This window comes from Daldinia vernicosa, assembly GCF_022497035.1.
Source record: "Daldinia vernicosa strain CBS 139.73 unplaced genomic scaffold F5Y00scaffold_30, whole genome shotgun sequence".
Taxonomy (NCBI): domain Eukaryota; kingdom Fungi; phylum Ascomycota; class Sordariomycetes; order Xylariales; family Hypoxylaceae; genus Daldinia; species Daldinia vernicosa.
Window position 1 is genome coordinate 380,242 of NW_025953946.1, and position 12,251 is coordinate 392,492.

Consider the following 12,251-nt stretch of genomic DNA (forward strand, 5'->3'; position numbering starts at 1 on the left):
ACTGTGAAAGGGCCTAGGTAAATACCAAGGTAGGCAGCATGGCAATGCGTGTTCTGACTCGGCCCTAGTTAGTACCTCGCAGATCTATTATACGGAACAAAAATGGATGCCAAACTCCTAGACTCGAGCATTATTGAACCTTTCTCTGAGATATGGCTTGCTGTTAAAGGTGTAAGTAGTGCTGGCATCTGCCTTTTATAGCTTTATATGTTACGATTTGGGTTGTAATCATATATGGTGCTACGAACATCGCGAACACTACAGCGACAGCTATCCATGTGTCACTTGAGTCATTTTCAAGTTTATTCCGAAATAGTCACAACAGTTACGTACGACTAGCTTTGCCATTCAATGACAGATCACCGGTTTCCTTTATTCATATCAGCTCTTCAAGCTGAAGATACCTCAAGTCTAACGGGTATACCTCATATTGACCTTCAACTCGATTACTTCACTTTCAGAATTAGTTGGCTGGCGAAAAACTTACTGAGGCTATACCTAGCGCTGAGCATTCTATGTAAGGCATAACAGCTCGGCTCTTTACACTGCCCAGGACGACCAAGGAAAAACCACTACGGCGAGATACGAAACATGGAGAGTGATTGGGGTGTATACCAGATCGGATATGTCCTCTGGTACACCTACTAAAGACCTTCTTCGGGACCAGCGCATATGCTGCCCTCGGGCGTAACCCGAAGTTAGGACTATATTTTAATAGCCAAGGCCAGCCTCCGTTTCACCGTAAATCACGAACGAGGCCACGTGGGTGTTTCCCTATGTATGCCATCGCTATACCACCACGTCAACCTGGGTCGGTATGTATCACAACCTCGGTCTACAGACCACCGAACCATGCACCACCCGAAGCAAAACAATCGAGCGGCGCCATCGAAAAACACACACACACACACCGGTGAAGTCATCTCCGAACAAAACGCCCCAATCCCCCACACCGTGGCACATGAACAGCTGGCCCTTAGCACACGAGATTGGCTTAAGAATACGCCCCTTCCACCATATATGTATATATGGAACTATCTCACCTCAGCTACCTACTCTATGTCAATCACGCCACCTCCAACGATACCTACCTAGGTATATGTATATTTGCATCCGCATCTAATTTCGTAGTGGCGAGAAAGTCGCCTCTATTTAGCGTCAGCCACAATGCCCGCCGGGACTCAACGCGGAATTCCGGAAATCCGCGGAAATGCGGCGCCGAAGCAGGTATCCGCTGTGCCGGCCGCCTGCCTGCCTGCCTGCCTGTCTGTCTTATCCGATAGGAACTACACTATAATAGCGCCTTCGCGCTACGTATATAGTTAGACCACCCCACAGACGCGTTTCCGCCTCGTACACTACATACCTTAGTAGGTACCTACATACATACGTCGCCTCTCGCGCGTCGTTCGCCGTGGCAATAACCTCGGATGTCAGGAGTAAAGGGTATTGTACCGTTTTATTTTATGTGGGGGTATCTTCCCCCAAAAAGGAAGAGCTAGGCAGTTTTAGCGGCTACAGCCGGATCCGCCAACCTGGTTTTGGCGTCGGTGCAGCGTGCTAGGGCTAGCGTCGGGCTTGCCGCTTTCGGCTTTTCCAACACGGCCAAATGGCTACCTGCCTTAGACTTACATAGGTACCTACGTGTATGTACCTCTTGACGCTGATGGGAATCTTCGATTGCCCAGATCGAATTTATGCAGGTAGGCACGTCGGAGTCTCACCGACCCTCCAAGCATATGCCATTATACTACGTATATACTACGCCGGTAAGCTTAGGTAGGCATGCCGCTAAGTACGGTAGTTAAAGCTGCTGGGACGTTACTAGGATGCTGCTGGGAGCTTATTCATCGAGACCCCGAGATTGGCTGCGGCATTGTCCCGGAGTGCCCAGGTGGTATGGCGGTTAAAATGAAGGAAGGCTGCCACACTTGATCTTTATCATAAATGACGGACGCCGCAGTCCATTGCGTTGGATTAGATACCCCAAGCAGGTAGTAAATCGTGATCTGAAAAATCAACTCGGATTAATCAATCTACTCGGCGCAAATCCTCCGTTATCGTCAACGACCTTGCAACCGAGCTGCCCGAAGGTTGGGCATTCAACTCAACTATGTCCACTATGCGACTATGCGACTCAACTATGCGTATTGAAAACACCTGAACGCCGGGGCTAAACAAGATCCCTTTCTAATGCCCGTGATATGCACGCTACCTGACCGGTCCCTTTATCATTGAGATAAAAAAAAAAAAAAAAAAAAAAAAACGCCCGTAATCACCTTGCCGCAGGATGCATTCAGTACCAATCGCATAACCGCTCCCTTGCGCATGTCACCCCCTCGCCGCTCAATGGAATTCGATATCGAAATTAGTACTTGAAAGTTGGGTATCGTAGGCCGAAAAGAAATCCAACAATGATACCACCATGCAATGCATGAGATTCGTGCAGAAATATGCACCTGTACCGTAGTTCCAGTCTATCCTGGAAATTTCTAGTCTATGTGAAGGTTGTATGTATATCCCGTCATCGCGGGGAAAGTTGTCGTTGTTGTCGTTGTGATTAGATCCGTTGTCTCGTGTATCATCACTTAGGTCTGTAGAATTCTCTCTGAGAAGTTGACGTAAAGGCTAATCCGGATTCGCAGACACCCGGTATCGAGTATAAAAGGATATTTATATCCCTAACGGAGGCATCCGATTCCAAATCCATCAGAAGGTACTCCAGTTCCAGTCCCGTGGAACGCTCGCCGCGATGTCCTGATCATGGCCATTTTGACCTTGGATTGCCGTCGGGGCTGAAGCGGCTGGGCTTGAGGGTGCGGTTTGCGACTCTCTGCCGGTGGAAGACGTGTCGCTAGAAGCCTGGCTATTTGTCCGACTACGCCACGCTTTGAACTCTGAAAAACAGTGGGAACACGCGCGGCTCGGAGTACCTCGTGGGTTATAATTCGCGTCTTGATCGAGAGGAACATCGTATGCCGAATGCGAATCGCAGAAGATGTTGCCACATTTCCGACAGTGATGCCGGCGTGTCCAGTAGTTGAAGTGGCGCATACATGAGGGCTCGTCGCAAATAGTCGATTCCGTGTCGGGCTAAGTTTATACGATGTCAGCTGGAATTCTTGTAGTACCATGAAAACCGAAATGAGGTCATGCGTGGACATGCCGCAGTTTGTAAGGCTGCATATCTGAGACACAGCCTGCCGATCAGGACTTACCTTCCAGTGTTGCCGCGTGGGTTGCGCCGTCGGCTTAGGAAACATATCCAAGTCCCATTCGTCATCATCGTCATCATCTACACACTTTCCGCTGTCACCTGTAGTACGGCGACTCAGTCGGCTAAGCGCGCCCAATCCGGCCAGGCTGATGAAGCTGCTGTTAGACGATACCGGATTATCATCCTCCTGTGCTTCTGTCTTCCTCTTGTAGGGGTGCTCGGTCGGTCTTAAAACTGCGGGCATGTAGAGAGGCCGTAAGCGTTGACGATGATACGGTTTGGAGGATTTGGAGGAGGTAGGTGAGGCGTTGGTAGAAGTGCTCAAGGGCGAGATCTGTTGAGAATGGTATCCTTGAGATGGATAGGTCGGAGATGGCGACGGCGCGGTGGGCATTTGGCGATAAGGATAGAAATGCGCCTGCGGCTGCTCAGCTGGCCTGGGCATTATGAAGTCAGTCGCCATCCTTTTTTCGCAGCCGCGCACGGAATCCAGCGTGTGAGACACGGTGTCGGTAATTTGCCAAAGGAGTTAAGTAGGATAGAATGATAAAAGTAAGATAGGGAAGATTAAATTAGCGAATGTTGAGAATGCGATAAGCGGCGTAAGCTTTCGCGACCAAATTATTGTTGTAGTAATTATTGCTCAACCAAAGACTGGCCGAAAAAAAAGCCCCAAGAGTTTATTAAGACCAGACAAAATAAATAATGCTGGCTTGTCCCAACCTTTGACTTTGTACGAGTCGTACAATTGAGTTAGTCAACGGTAGAGGTTATCGCCGGGAAGCTAATGACTTGGATGGAAGGGTGTATTGGTTGTATCAGGAAGGCTCGATCCTAACTCTAAAAACAGTGGCGGCACGGATGGTGACTGGAGGATGAATGATATCCTCGCGCTTGTGATAAGGGTGTGATGTAAGGTGAGCTTAAATCAGGATAAGTGATAAGGCGAAAAAGGTATCAAAGATTCGTAGGCTACCAGATCTGAGGCATTGGAGCGAATACCTGTTGCATAAGATAAAAGGTGAAGTAGGTGATATGATTGATATGATTGATATGATATGTAAGGGAGGACAAAAAGATACAATAGGGGAGGAGGGATAATAATAACCTTCTGTCAAGTAGTAAAGTACGTACTGCGTACCTACTACCTGGCACCTTCCACCTTCCAAGAACCGCACTAAAGAGAGAAGTTCCCCGACGCAGATAGTCGACCGGCCGTGGTGGCACCGGGGTGGCACTTGGTGGGCCGGGAACCCCTCGATAACATCAAGCGGCGTCCACTTACGTAGTATTTGAGTCCATCCTGATTGGCCTAGTTGAATTAGCTAAGTCTGGTAGACACAATTCGTACTGTGCTTATACTCGAGATGCACTTGACATTACTCTTACCCAGCAGCCCAGCTTCTTTTTCTTTCCATTTCCTCACCACTGCTTTCGAAATTACGCTGCATCATTCTTCTTGCCAAGTTTATAACGCCAACAAGACTAAGGATGTCCGTCCTGGTTAGTGCAGATTGTTATCATCATTTCTGTGTAAATAATTAAACATGCAAACAACTTGAAGTTTAGTGTAAGTTGTTGCGAACTTGCGCCGCTTCAAGCTCATCCTTCCCCTCCAAGCCCAAAACGACCCCATGGCCCGGCACGGTATCGTTTCCTGGCTGCTCGCCTGTCCTCTTACCCAATCTGTCCAAGGTCGCTGGATACCGATCTTCGGCGGTTCAAAATCCGTTGACTTACCAACTTACGTCAGGTTTTCCTGTTGGACCCTTCCAGCCCTTCATTTCGTTACAATCTATCTCATCAAGTAGAAGACATTCTGGGATATCCCTCCGCAATCAACAGCGCAATCAACAGCGCAATCAACAGCAAATAATTATGTATTCTACCCAAGATGAGTGGCCGGTGATACTAATTTGAGCAATCATCTCATCCTTCTTTCTACATCAAGATTAACTCACCTTGAGTCCGATTCCCAGGAAAAAAGCAAGCGGCCTGTTACAGTTGACGTGCAGGACGTTTATTTATTATAGGGATTTTTGTGGCACGTCGGCGCGTCAGCCATCTTTTATTCCATTCTCCATTCGACCACTACTACGGCTAACCTGGGTGCAATCTATCGCAATGTAACAGACCACAGCTCACAGTAGGTGGATACTCCGTATACTGTCGGGAGTGTCTATCGATTGTTACATGCGTCGATGAAGAAGCTGGGAGGCCTGTTGCGATGACCTCACGATGTGAAGTTGACATTTGTCAAGACTTGACTTTGCGTTGTTTTCAAGAGATCCGGTCGGACGACGGCGATGCAGATCTACATATGTAGGTCCTAGGCCCTTGGTGACTCCACCACGATCCGACCTCCCGCAGTGCTGTTTTTTCTTTTCCCTCACGCGCACACAACAATATCATTTTTATAGAGTAGGTACCTGTTAAGTCGAATCCTTTCTTCAAGAACTACAAAATAGAGAGGATGCAAATCGAAAAACCGCTATTTTATTTCTTGGTGGCGAAGCAAATCGAGATTTCTCGAGTCTTTTCAAGATCAGTAACATGTCGTCCGATAGAGATGGCATTCTAGATAATATATTAGTCCACATGTACCTAGGTAGTCTAATTTTTTTTTTATAGCGCGGCGATGGAAGCGCCACAGTCCGGTACAGTGTTTGCGCTTCTGCAGGTTTATCTTTCGGTCTTCGCTGATTGGAGGCTGCAACTTCACTAATGCGAGTGCGTTTAGGATGCTTGGCTTTAAAGTCGAGGCTCCAGCTCTTGTACGACCGTGTCCGGGTTGTCGAGTTAAGAGGCCGGGGTCTGCTTGACCGCTAAATTAATTAACGTATTATATGCACATTACATATGTAGTATATGCACTTTGTGTAGCTGACAGTCCAATAGTAACAACTTTCAGTGCTGATTCGCCCGTCGCAATCCTCAACTTCACGTGCCTTTTTGTTCGTGCTGTACTTCGTATACGAGTATGTATATACAGAATGCTACGAAGCAAAGCTTATGCCTGACGGGTTGATAGATCTTGATAACGCAGGTCTCGTGCTTTGACATCATACCTGTTGACTTACTCGCTGTGACGTCGAGTATACAGATAGGTGTATACCGAATTACCAGGTAGCCAAGGGAACACTTTGCTTTTTAATCACCCCGCTAGTTGGCGATATGCAAGATCTCTGAAGATCACGGCCTCTTGGATTCTCGACCTATGCGTCTTTTCTTACGTGCAAGTATTATTATTACGGACAAGGTTCTAGGATCCACACAGTTAGAAGGCGATGGACCCGAATATAGTGGGAAAGGGGTCCTCGAAGTGGACCTGAACCTCAGTTTTGTTATCGCCGAGGTGTGATTGGAGGTTAGCCCAGGCTGGGCAAAAGCTTTCCAGCTCGGTGACCAGCAGCAATGGCGGGGTTAATGCTGGTGTCTCGAATTAAACTCCCCGCAACACAACCGCAGACGACCCTTACTCAAAGGCCTTCTCCTGCAAGAGCTTCACAAGCAAAGATCATTCGATGTTAGCGTAATAATACATACAGACGAAGCTGCTACCCACACATGCCAGATGGTTAGTAGGAATGGTGGAAGTGGCATATATTAGGCGTATAGTATAGTTGTATATGTTCATGATGAAGGTCTGAAGCATAGGTAGATCCTATTAGTTTAGTCCCATCGAGTCATCTTGGGCTCCATCTACCCAACGGCCACTCTTACCCCCCTCCTTTAGAATGACTCTCAAGCCTTGGATGCTCATCCCCTTATCTACCGCCTTGCACATGTCATAAACAGTTAACGCTGCCGTAGAAGCCGCCGTCAAAGCCTCCATCTCTACCCCGGTCTTGCCTTCACAGGCTACAGTAGCCTCAATCTCGACTCGACCGTTTTCGCTATGCTCATCTTCGAGCACAACAAGGTCTACAGCGACCTTGGTAATGGCAATGGGATGGCATAACGGAATGAGATCAGATGTTCGCTTTGCGGCCATAATACCGGCTACGCGAGCTACCCCTAAAACGTCTCCTTTCTTGATTTGATTCTCCTTTATGAGCTTGCATGCCAACTCGTTTGTAAAATGGACGCTGCAGGCTGCCTTGGCGACTCTCTTGCTAGGTGTCTTGTCTGAGATGGAGACCATATGGGCAGAACCAGACTCAGACACATGTGTTAATCTAGCTGTGTCATGCTTCCTGTCAGGTCGTGAGCTGCCAAGTGAGAAGCATCGTAGTTGCTGCCCATTGATGAAACGGGTTGGCATTTTAAGTAGCCAAGGGGAAAGCTGCTTGGAAGCAAGCGGTACTACCAGAGGGTTTTGGATAGTATCCCAAGCCGAAACTTGGGAGCGATTGGCTGGAATATATTGCTGCGAACCTGCCAGATAACCATTCAGTTCGGGTCCTCCTAGACATCCCAAGTCAAGCAAGACTTGTACCTGGTCGCAATCCTCCGAGGGTTTCGTTCCCGCGCGCTAGGAGTCACCCACCTATGAGTATCATGGGCCTATTCTTCATATGCTCCAATTCACCGATGCCTGCGTGCTTAGCCTTTTTCCTCTTTACAGCCATACCTATGACCTCCAAGAGTTTGCGCTCATTAGGTGCTATGCCAAGGGAAGTTGGCTCTTCTGATATTTGCCGTCGCGCGTCCATCGCTATAGTTCTCATTGCCTCATAAGTCTCCTGGTCGATCGGATCGCCGCCATTAGATTCCCTTAATATATCTCGCAACGAGACTTCTGCATTTCCAAAGAGACAAACTTTGAGATTTCCATCGCTTGTAATGCGAAGACGATTGCAGGTTCCGCAGAAATTGTGCGTCATGCTGGTAATGAAGCCAATCCTGCCCACAAAACCGGGGATCTTGTAGGTTTTGCTAGTATCGTTCTTGTGATCTCGTATCTTCTTGAGATCGGGGTAATTCTCGCGAATACGATCCAGCATTTCGGTATAACTGAACATTTTACCCTTGTTCCACTTATTACCATCGAATGGCATGTATTCAATGAATCTTACTTCGATATCTTTCTCTCGAGTCATCTCAACGAAAGGGATAATCTCTCGGTCATTGATACCTCGCATGATAACCGCGTTGACCTTAAGCTTAATTCCAGCTCCGTGCTTATTCAGCTCGAGGACTCTCTCGATGCTTTTCATCACGGCATCGAATCCATTCCGCCGCGTCATGATTTGAAATTGCCATGGATCTAGCGTATCCAGGCTCAAGTTAACACCTGTTAAACCGGCCTCCACCATTCTCTCGAGCTTTCGGTGAAGAGCTATACCGTTAGTAGTAAGGCAGATTTCTCTAAGGCCGTGTGACCGAAGGGCGCCGATTTGCTCCATCAGGGACAGGATATCCTTTCTGATAGTAGGCTCACCGCCGGTGAGGCGGATTTTGTTTACGCCTTGGGAAACAAATAGAGATGACAGCATGACAATCTCGGGCGTTGTCAGTAGTTCCTTTGGAGGTGAAAGAGGGACTCCTTCCTCTGGCATACAGTAGATACACCGAAGATTACACCGTTCCGTAAGCGAAATGCGCAAGTAGTCGTGCTGTCGATGAAAAGTGTCCGTAAGAAAATCGGAGAATGGTTTTGCATCTTTTAGCAGTTCGCGGCGCGAGAACTGAACGGTCGGCGCCTCAGCCGGATTCGCCGGTCCCGGGATGGTCTGAACGGCAGCGGCAGCGGCAGCAGTAGTGATTCGTCGAAGAGGCTCAGTGCGACATCTTCCGAACCGGGGCTGCAGACCCTCCGATACGGTCCGCGCCCAACGAGGCGGGAAAGCCCTGTACGTCATACTGAGGATATAACCTACTAGTTAAATTAAATGAATAGTTTACGGGAAATAAGGCATCGTGACCGTGTTATTTTTCCTCTCTTGCATATACATATGACAAAAATCGAGAAATCCGTCATATACTAGCTTTTGAGCGACTTCAACAGATGGTATAATTCGAGGTTCCGGAGTGTTGCCAGTGTTGCCACAAGCGCGGAGATGCGTATAACTAAGATGAGTAAGCAACGGGGTTTAAAGACCAAAGCCGGGATAAGCACGAGGAAGGTGGATCAGTGTGGGGCGCATGCCCCGAACTCGTAGTCATCTGTATTTACATAGTAGGTAACTAATTGGGTATTAGGTTCAAACTTATTGGACCCGGACCTGATCCCTAATCCCTAACTCGCCAAAAAAAAAAACAAAAAAAACATCAACCATGTACCTATCACAAAAGTCAACAAATACATACCCCCACAAAGAGTTATCCCCCCAGACCTAATTGAATACCTACCTAATAAAGCTGAGAGCTCTCAACGTCTGACCAATCATCGAGTCTTATCAAACGGCTCCCCTATCAAGTGGTTGCGGCTGACCATCCTAAACTGTGGCAGCCGTGCCTTGCCGTATGTTGACGTGGTTATGACTGAACCTTCACGAAGCCAATTCTCCGGTCTCATTAACAAGCTGTATAATAACCAGCATCGAACCCGGGACTGATTCAACTTAAGACATAGTTGTTATATCATGCGTTTCTCTAAAGCCCTTCAGTGTAGGACTTCACTCACCCCTAGATTATACAATAACAAGCCATTATCTTTCTATTTGATTTTATTTATTGTACCTACCTAAGCCAGTTACTGATTCTAGCCACTAGCATCGCCTCACTGTTACCCGAGCCCAGATGGCGAACTCATTGCTACGCTCCTACCATCAAGTATCGTTGTACGAGCTGTTAAGTCCTTAGACGTCCTACGGACCATCAAACTACCACTGGATCTTACCGGCGGCGTATCAAATTTCATTTGGTCACCTTCCTCTACACGACTCTTAGTGGCTGTTGCCGATCAGATACATGTATTTTCGGCCCGAGACGGCAATTTTCATGGAACCGTTAGGATTCCTTCTTCAGCCACCAAGCCTACCTTCGTCGATTTTGGAGTTACTGATCACGAGGTTTACATATGGTCGCCTTTCGGCATCAAGCTAACCATCATCAATTTTGAAAGCTCAAAAGCAGTAGAAATTGCTAACCCCAAATTTTACAATGCCGCTTCTGCGACGAAGGGATACTCCTTTCGGGCGAGCTCGCACCACCTTGCGTTGCTCACAAGGTCTTCCGGCAAGGACATGATTAGCATACATTCCCCAGAAACGAGGGACATTGAACGGTCTTGGTATCCTGACACCATCGATGCCCAAGGATTAGCCTGGACCCCAGACGGGAGGTGGTTGGTGGTGTGGGAGTCATCCGCCCAAGCTCCCAGGGTCCTTTTCTACACTTCTGATGGCCACATTTTCAAGGATTGGAGAGGTCCCCTCCCATACGAATCTCAGGACATGGGCCTTCAATATAGTGCAGGTGTTAAAGTAGTCGCTCTGAGTCCAGATGGACGACGTGTCGCAATTGCTAACGGTTCTACTTGCACATGCATACTAAACACACCATCCATGGTGGAAGCCATGCGGCTCCGACACCCCCAGGTTGTCCAACCAAAAGATACATTACAAGTAAGTCGCCCCTTTGGTGGGGTTGTACGACAGTCTGCTAACTGCGAAGATCTGGCAAGAGAAAAATACATTTCCCAATACTGGGTCGTTCTCGTCGCCAGAATTCGTCAAAGCCACCCAGATGGTGACCCCCGAATGGACGGCATTGAATAGCCTTCAGGAACCCGTGTCAGGCTGTAATTTTGCCAAATTCGACTGCTCTTCGTCCCTCCTGGCCACGAGGCTAGAAGATGCACCAGGTACGATCTGGATCTGGGATATTTCTAGTTCCGATCTTCGGGCGGTGCTAATGTATCATTCCAATGTAACAAAACTAGAATGGCACCCTATGCAGCCCGAGCTCCTCCTCATGAGATGTGAGGGTGATAGCTACGGCAGTCTCGTGTTCGCCTGGGATCCTTTAAGCCACGGCCCGCGCTCGGTTGACTTAGCAGCACACCGACTTGCAAGCGCGACTAATAGCAAGACGTACGCCACATGGCTGGGGGCGACATCAGAATCTCCTGCATTTTTCTTTAGTGACAGCACAACCTGCATGATGGTTTCACTTGCAGATTCCGATGGAGAAATCCTTCCCTGGCGAGGTGCTTCTGCGCCCATTAATACCATCAGTCATGGGGACGATATGGGCATGCAGTCATCACTAAGGCCCGCATCACCTTCAGAGGATGCTGAAGACAGCATTTTAATTGACATAGACGATGATACTAGCGAGCCAGATGACACATTCCAGTTCATTACCCACTAAGCTGCCCTAATATTCTATCATATCTCAAACGAATGAGATATTAGACAGGATACCCAGTGCCCAGGGGCCGTAGAATTATAGCTTTTTAGCTTAGTTCCGAAGGCAATGCCAACCATTCCGAATGCAAGAATACCTAGCCATCCAGTCACTTGGAAGATGCAGGATACTTGCGGATATTCGTACTGTTTGCGCGGCGATCGGTTCAAATTTGCTTCGGAGATTCGGCTGAACTACAAACATAAGACGCTAATTGAAAAAAAAGAAAAGAAAAAAAAGCATTCGGTCTGCGAGCGATGACTGATACTCAACTCCAGGGTTCGATAATCATAGTCGTTTCGAAATAAAATTGCCGTTAGGAGTACGTCTGCCAAGTCAATAGCTTAGCTACCTAGGTATATTGGAGAGAGAGAACTTGATGGTGGGCGGTTTCAGTTACGCAGCAGCCAACAACGGGCAGTAGGTATACCCTTGCTGTGCTACCTCATGCAAGAAAACGTTCTTGGAGAGGCAATTTACTTCAAGATGTTTGCCAACCGCGGATACTCGATCCAGCTTGCCGCTAGCAAGAAGCAACATTGTACTAGGAGAATTCCATAAGTTGCTACTCGAGAAACGCCCAATGGTTAACAAGGATTAAAAGCCATCGAAACGCCACCTCCACGATGCCCTTGCTGCAGAATGCGTGGTTTGACCAACATAGTCGAAATGGCCGATAGTTCGATGCTGGCGTTGAGAATCCCGAGATACATGAGCCTCAAAGATATAAGCTATAGAT

At 47.9% G+C, this 12,251-nt stretch overlaps 3 protein-coding genes across 3 annotated transcripts; 1 reads left to right on the forward strand and 2 right to left on the reverse strand.

Moving 5' to 3' along the window:
* Window positions 1-2,197: 2,197 nt before the first annotated feature.
* Window positions 2,198-4,275, reverse strand: F5Y00DRAFT_240186 (FYVE-domain-containing protein). The gene is made up of 2 exons (XM_048008192.1): window positions 3,219-4,275; window positions 2,198-3,093 (listed from the first exon to the last, which is right to left on the reverse strand). The coding sequence occupies exons 1-2, from the start codon at window positions 3,678-3,680 to the stop codon at window positions 2,710-2,712; spliced, it is 846 nt and encodes a 281-aa protein (XP_047863892.1). The 5' UTR covers window positions 3,681-4,275; the 3' UTR covers window positions 2,198-2,709.
* Window positions 4,276-6,884: 2,609 nt separating this feature from the next.
* On the reverse strand, window positions 6,885-9,021 carry F5Y00DRAFT_263131 (molybdenum cofactor biosynthesis prote; the record flags this gene model as incomplete). Its single annotated transcript, XM_048011480.1, has 2 exons — window positions 6,885-7,624; window positions 7,707-9,021. The coding sequence occupies 2 exons, from the start codon at window positions 9,019-9,021 to the stop codon at window positions 6,885-6,887; spliced, it is 2,055 nt and encodes a 684-aa protein (XP_047863893.1).
* A 603-nt stretch (window positions 9,022-9,624) lies between these two features.
* On the forward strand, window positions 9,625-11,997 carry F5Y00DRAFT_108471 (uncharacterized protein). The gene is made up of 3 exons (XM_048003882.1): window positions 9,625-9,769; window positions 9,875-10,728; window positions 10,778-11,997. The coding sequence occupies exons 1-3, from the start codon at window positions 9,745-9,747 to the stop codon at window positions 11,474-11,476; spliced, it is 1,578 nt and encodes a 525-aa protein (XP_047863894.1). The 5' UTR covers window positions 9,625-9,744; the 3' UTR covers window positions 11,477-11,997.
* The last annotated feature ends 254 nt before the right edge of the window (window positions 11,998-12,251 follow it).

What these genes read in the sequence shown, in the direction of transcription:
- F5Y00DRAFT_240186 (XM_048008192.1), bottom strand. Translation starts at nt 3,680, where the DNA reads ATGGCGACTGACTTCATAATGCCCAGGCCAGCTGAGCAGCCGCAGGCG. An exon ending in CCACGCGGCAACACTGGAAG is followed by an intron (nt 3,094 to 3,218) that starts GTAAGTCCTGAT and finishes GTATAAACTTAG; the next exon opens with CCCGACACGGAATCGACTAT.
- F5Y00DRAFT_108471 (XM_048003882.1), top strand. Translation starts at nt 9,745, where the DNA reads ATGCGTTTCTCTAAAGCCCTTCAGT. An exon ending in TTTCTCTAAAGCCCTTCAGT is followed by an intron (nt 9,770 to 9,874) that starts GTAGGACTTCAC and finishes TCTAGCCACTAG; the next exon opens with CATCGCCTCACTGTTACCCG. An exon ending in AACCAAAAGATACATTACAA is followed by an intron (nt 10,729 to 10,777) that starts GTAAGTCGCCCC and finishes CTAACTGCGAAG; the next exon opens with ATCTGGCAAGAGAAAAATAC.